General features: G+C 38.1%; 1 protein-coding gene across 1 annotated transcript in view; it reads right to left on the bottom strand.

Moving 5' to 3' along the window:
• Positions 1-5513, bottom strand: part of RTFDC1 (replication termination factor 2 domain containing 1) — a gene marked incomplete at its 5' end in the record, with an annotated part of 26561 nt that extends 21048 nt beyond the window's left edge. Inside the window, 4 exons of the mRNA XM_010292289.1 lie at positions 3527-3605; positions 4888-5027; positions 5222-5315; positions 5419-5513. Of these exons, the coding sequence (XP_010290591.1) occupies positions 3527-3605; positions 4888-5027; positions 5222-5315; positions 5419-5513 (408 nt within the window). The remainder of the gene's footprint in view (positions 1-3526; positions 3606-4887; positions 5028-5221; positions 5316-5418) is intronic.
• Between the last annotated feature and the right edge of the window lie 1078 nt (positions 5514-6591).

Genomic DNA, 6591 nt, shown 5'->3' with positions numbered 1-6591 from the left:
TGATTGGAACTCCTACCCCACACATTTTAGCACATCACTTAGAACTGACAGCTTAAATTTTTTTCTTGTTACTGTACAAGACCTCAAAAATATGGTTCAAACAAAATACACTTCTATGTATAAAGGTACTATAAGTTTTATTTGTATTGACAAGTTGCTCTTTTTTAGACCAAGCTCTTTTCAACCCTTTTCAGTATAAATAGTTAGAAACTTCAAAATTTGTCCAAAGCACTTCATCTAACAAGCTTGCTGTCCAACATAAACCACGACTGAAAGATTCTTATTGCTCTTTCAAAAAAATCTTTGGCCAGGGAGTTTTCTATTTTAGCAAGACAGTTCAAAGCATTTACTATTCAGGTAATAAGAGACAATCTCTCTCTCAACACTGCTACAGTGACTCACTGTTTGTTTGCCTTGCAGTTTTCACATTTTAATGTGTTTTTTTTTTTTTTTTTTAAACTTGAATCCTTCAGTATACTACTAAAGATGTGAAGCAAGAAAGAACAATTTACTTCCAAGGGAGGTAAAAGGCCTCACACATTAGTTACAGTTGCCTTACTAGAAGTCCTCCATCCATGAGTTTCCTCTCACATTCTTCCATCTTTCATTAGTACCAATACAGTCTTTTTACCAATTCCAGTAAGAGGAGATAAATACATGTATTTAATATTGTCAGCTCTTCACATGACGTTTCTGCTGAGGCAAAATATGTTTTTTTGAAAGAGAACTCAGATGCAAAGACTGCTTCATCCTCCCCATACCTAGACTCCATAAAGCCTTTCAAATCTAGTACTACAGCAAGTACTGTTGAGATAAACGGAGGAATGCTGAATTCTTCATCTTGGCGTTTTCTATTTCCTTGAATTAGACAAAATCTGCATATACATTAAATTCTTTCCTAAGCACTTATTTTCTGATCTACAAATCACTGGGCAAACGGATTGCTCTATTTCTTGTATGAGCTGCCACATAAAAACTGAGAGAAAACTGAGCAGTGACACAACTGTCAGTGGGACTTTCCACAAAGTGGTAACCATTCCCATGAGCCAAGCCAGAAGGCCTGGAAAGGAACCAACCCTCTGCTCCGAGCACAGAAAGGTAATTTCCTACAGTTTCATGAAGCACATTTTGTGATATGCATCGTGTAGCATGTAAATACAGGTTCATTAAACTAGATCATCTGAACTAGATAAAGCATATGAGTATGAAGGTAAGAACTGCAGAATTGTTGTTTGCGCTGCTGGATGTCTGTATTCTCTGGTGAATGTTTTTACTGCATCATTACAGCATCTGTTTGACAAAGTCCTTTGGGAAACTGTTGCTGTTTACAATTTAGCAGACTATCAATACTGCTCTGTAGGCTCTTAGGTAAAATTAATGCACAAGAATAGCTTGTTTTGAAAGAGCTTTCTTGAATATCACAGTAGTGGGGAAGAGACCTGCCACAAAGCACCTAGACCGACACTTGCACAGCTTACATCCACGCTATAAACCTCAACTCGAGGTGAAGTGAAAACACAGATTCCGCTAGCTGAAAAGAGAGACTGAATACACAGCATAAACAAGCAAATACGTTTGTTTTTTTTTTTTAAATACTCTCATCATGTCACTCTCCGAAGTCACATAACAATTCCTCCACACAGACAGAGGTGGCAGGGGCACACAGGGCCAGGCATCTGGGCACATACTGGCAGTCAGAAGGTGGCAAGACCATGAAAAAAAATAATGCTGTGGCCCACGTGGATCTCATAGGTTGGATTTCGGTTCAAAAAAACATACTGTAATTCTTAAAATACAGCAGTTAGCACCAGTGGAAACATGCATGGCAATCCACAACATTCAAACATTCTGTACTTCAAAATGCAAAAAAAAATTTGGAAGGAGCATGTATCAGAAGAGGATTTTATTTATGAATAAAAAATTTCCAATCATAGCATATGTACAACACACAACATTTGATTTTTCTTCTTCATTAATTCTAGTTCATTTTACTATGTGCCCCATTGCTGCATAAAGGTAAAGTGCTGGGGGAATGTTGCTAATTAGTGCTTTGGATATAAACAAACTGTTAGCTACCAGAAAGCATGGCAACCAGTTCCCCATGATCCTAGTTAGAACTAAGTTCTGGTCCCCATCTTGATTCTGAATACAGAATGAAAACATCAGTATATATCCAAAAATCTACCAAATCACTCTTCAACCTTAATCAACGGAAATGTGGACTAAAACACACTCTCCCAGCTGGTTACCATTGTCTTTGTACACCAAAATCCAATAATGAAAAGATGGCAGACTAGATTATATTATACCCACTTCATTATTTCTAGAAGCATCCTTCTGAATATTGTGAAGAATTCAAATGTATGTAAAAACAGTTGCATGCAAATATAAGGCTATGCTAAATACTGATTATTAAAAAAACTCTAGAAAGTGTGAGATTCATTTAGTTTTTATAAGATCATCAGACTGGCCAAACCATGGACAAAACATTTCATCCCTGCATTTAATAATCAAGTTACATCCATCTATCAACAAAAATTCAGATGCAACAAAAACCCTCATTAAAAATAAATTAGTAGCTGCCAACAGGAAAGCAATGCCATTAGGACTAAACCAGTATTCTATAGAACAAAATTAGCAATGAATGTAGCAACATGAGGCTAAACCTAAGAATATTCCACATCACCTGCAACAACTTACTGAAAAAGTTTTTCCCTTCACAAGTCTTGTTTAATACAAATATACTGTATGTTTTATCCAGTATCAGGGTGTTTGCTGAAGCCTAAATGTGGCAACTATCACCACAAATCTCACTGGTAATAAAAGCAGTGATAGGAAAACAGACAGTATTTGCGACTTTTATCATTGCTCCTAGCTACAAAGAAACCTATATAGTGAGATCAAACCAGCACTGTAAAATCCAGTACAGTCAGTATTTTCTACGATAATTCATGTAATTGCTGAAAATTCTATGAAGAGTTGCCCCCCCAAAAAGAGACAACAGCAAATGTCCTTTAAAAATACAGGGATCAAAACATAACCTTAAAATGTAATCAGTTTATAACACAGAGTGGACACCGATAAAACACAAACCGCATGCATTCGGGGGAAAAAACCCCAAACTAATAAAACCAAACACCCAAAACCCCAAACCAAAACACAATCACTCTTTTTAAAACTGAAATTATAAACAAATATTCGAAAAAATTACATTTCTGAAGTAGTTATTGCAAAATCAAATTGTCTCTGAGAACAAAAATATTAATTTTTACAACTATTTAGAAACATATTATTATTAAAAAAGCCATGTAGAATTACTTCAGGCCGTCATACAACAGAACTTTTACAAGTTCCATTTCAAGTTGCATATTCAGATTTAAAAAAACCCACTTTACAATAGTGGATGTGAATGCAATTGTATGTACACACACACACACACACACACCCCACCCCCCTTTATCTACGTATCTCTATCTGTGGACGTCATATGTGACCCCATTGCTACTAAAGCTGAAGAAAAACTCACCTTGTGACAAAATTCTGATTTAATTTCTTTGAGGGCACGTTCAGAGAACACACAGCCACAGTTTCTCAAGAAGCAAAACCTTTAAAGAAAAGGAAGACAAGACATACAGTTGTTTTTAAGAAAACCTGTGTCTTACGTGCAGTACTGATTTAACACAGAAACAATACTGCAATGGGCTAGCAGGACACAGCTAAACTTTCTCTTTACAAATTCTTGCAGCTAATCAAGGTATCAGCACCTTTAAGTAAGCACTTATTAATTTGCACAATGTAAGAATCAAATGAAAAATATTGGGTACATTAAACCACAACACGTATTTTCTTATTTCATTCTCAGTACAATTCAGCATAGGTTTACAACAATCTATGTATATTTGCTATAGGCTGACACACATTTTTATGAAACCACAATCTGTTTTACTACAGTTATACTATTTGAATAGTTCCACCTTCCCCTAGGCTTATTGTTTTCACTTACTCTGACTCAAGCTCTCCAGCAAAGCTTTAGCAAGCTATCCTAGCCAGGGTCTCTTCTCCCATGTCTCTCCTGTCCACATGGAAGGTTCTTGCAAGACTACGCGAAGCAATTACGCACACGGTCCATGTGACCACCCTTCCCTGAGAGCTACCATTAATCCCTTCCTCTCTATCACCCTCAACTGAATTAAAAAATACTAAGGTGGTTCTGGTAAAAGTGGGTTTACTTTTCAGGTTCTCTCTTTAATTCCACCTGAATATCTCCTGGCTAATCACTCACTGGAGGAAGAAATACTTCACAACTATCAAGCTGTGAACCCACCCTCTTCTCACTCATCAGGGGTGCATAGAAACACGCACAGAAAAAGAGATTGCTAATTTGCCCAAACAAGGATGCAAGAAGACGTCCTTCCTCAGACCAGTAAAAACCAGGTACTATTGCAGGATTAGAACAGACGTACAATCCATTTCCATTCTGATCCTAACGCCAGGAAAGGTACAATTGCTTGATGCGACACAAAGGGAAGTCTCATCCAATGTCCCTCTGCTTGCCCGTACAAATCTGCCAACGTTTAGCCCCCCCAAACAACTTTTAGTCACTTTTTCTCTGCAAACATTGCCCTCTACTCCTTTATTATACATATAAACTAATTTAGGAAAGGGTTAACTTTTTTTAACTTTCCTCTTGAACTTGAGGTGAAAGGACACTTAGTACACTGTCTCCTGAACTCCCTCCTTCTGACAGGAGGATAAATATTCCCCACAAAGTTTGAGTAAGTATGTGATATTTGCAACTTTATCGATTCAAACATTTTTACCTGCTCTATATTTAGTTTAGCATAGTAGTCACTTCTAAAAACAAAATCCAGAAACTTAAATACTGACCTATGTCTTCCATTCATTTCCAATCCCACCACAGGGCATATAAAGCGTGCAGACTGGATGTCATCATATTTGTCACCTTTTATACTCTCTTTATCACCACACCAAGCTGGATTATCTGCAAGGTTTAGTTCTGTCACATTCTGAAAAATAAAAATGCAAGGTTTAAGCTGTTTACTAAGATTTTTGAGCCATGATAACATTCCCTAAATTTGTCTTTATTGTGGTTTGCTATTTTTAACACTTTCAGTATATAGTGAGAACACAAGCAAATTGAGGTTTTATGGCACGTTTTAACTTTCATGGCACTCTTTAATATCAGATACAACCTGTTTACCTTAATGCTCCTGATATGTGATGCAGCTTCCATAGGAGTTTTATCAGCTGACTTGTCCAACAAAAATTCAATGATGGCATCTTTATTATACAACCTATAACATAAAATTTTTAGTAGTCATATTTGATTCTCATAACATTATTTTATTTATAAATTAGTACCTTTTAGTATAGTGGTTTATATGGAAACATTCATACCTGCCCAGCTCACAGGCTACAATTGGCCGACGTAACTTCTCTTGACTCAGAGCACAGTAGTACCATCTTGCCACCAATTCAGCATTTTTGTCAACCTGGAGGAAAAAAAATACTCATGATATTTTAAAATAGCTTTTATATTTGCAAGTTATTTAAAAATAAAAAAAACAAGTAATAATCGGAGCATTAATCAAATGCCCATGTATCTTACCAAACCTACTTTCTGCACTCAAAGCTAATCCCTAAAACAACTTCAGCAAAACCTTTAGCAAAGTTCATGATCAGTTTCAAGGGTCTACCCCTATCTATTGAACATGTTTCTGCATCATGGGACTTGGGACCCGTCTTTCTAACTCAGTTTTCTTGTTTTTCAGCACTTCCACCTGTCCCCTTCCTTCTTTTTTGCTCTTCACATGTTCACCATTACCCTCTTCTCTCTAGTTCTACATCTCACCCCTGCGTGGGTCAACTATCAGTTCCACTCCCTGTAAGGAACAAGGTAACAAGAAAAGCAAATCTGGGGATTTCAGCTACCTGAAGTTCCAGTCTAAAACATTAATTTTATGACACATTAGACTATAAAAGAAAGACTGAGGTTTACAGCTACTCTGATAGTCAGGTGTGGGAAGGAAATGGATTTTATTTATTTTACATCAGAAGGTATAATTTGCCTTAGTTTTCTGACACTTGCTGTGAGATTTTTTCCCCCGGTCTTCACCCACCTATCCACACACGTGATGCCACTGTATATCCCTTACCCTAAAACATCCTATAAAGGCAGCCCAAGCAACATTCAGAATGCAAGCAGATGAAATGCAGAAATGGCCACGTTCAAGACCAACAATGGTCTGGTCACACTATTAAACAATCTACCAGAAGCGTTAGCAGTAAACACCATATCCCTAGGTGAAGGAAGCTCCTAAACCCCACACGTTCAGCAGAATGACTTATGTCCAAGAAGCCCTCCAGAAGATAATTTCCCCCCTGCCGCTAGCGCCGCAGATACAGTCACCCTGAGGCGGTACCCGCAGACCGGCCCAGTGCCACGCCCGGCTCGCAAACACTGCGGGACGGGACGGACTAGCCAGGTCTTCGCGGGGCCTCTCGCCGCCCGGGCCGCGAGCCCACGCCCAGGGCCCAGGCTCACAAAGCCGGTGCGACAGCCCCCAGCCG

This window comes from Phaethon lepturus, unplaced genomic scaffold, assembly GCF_000687285.1.
Source record: "Phaethon lepturus isolate BGI_N335 unplaced genomic scaffold, ASM68728v1 scaffold22408, whole genome shotgun sequence".
Classification (NCBI taxonomy): Eukaryota; Metazoa; Chordata; class Aves; order Phaethontiformes; family Phaethontidae; genus Phaethon; species Phaethon lepturus.
The sequence above is the reverse complement of the archived record's forward strand: the minus strand, read 5'-3'. Positions and strand labels throughout refer to the sequence as shown.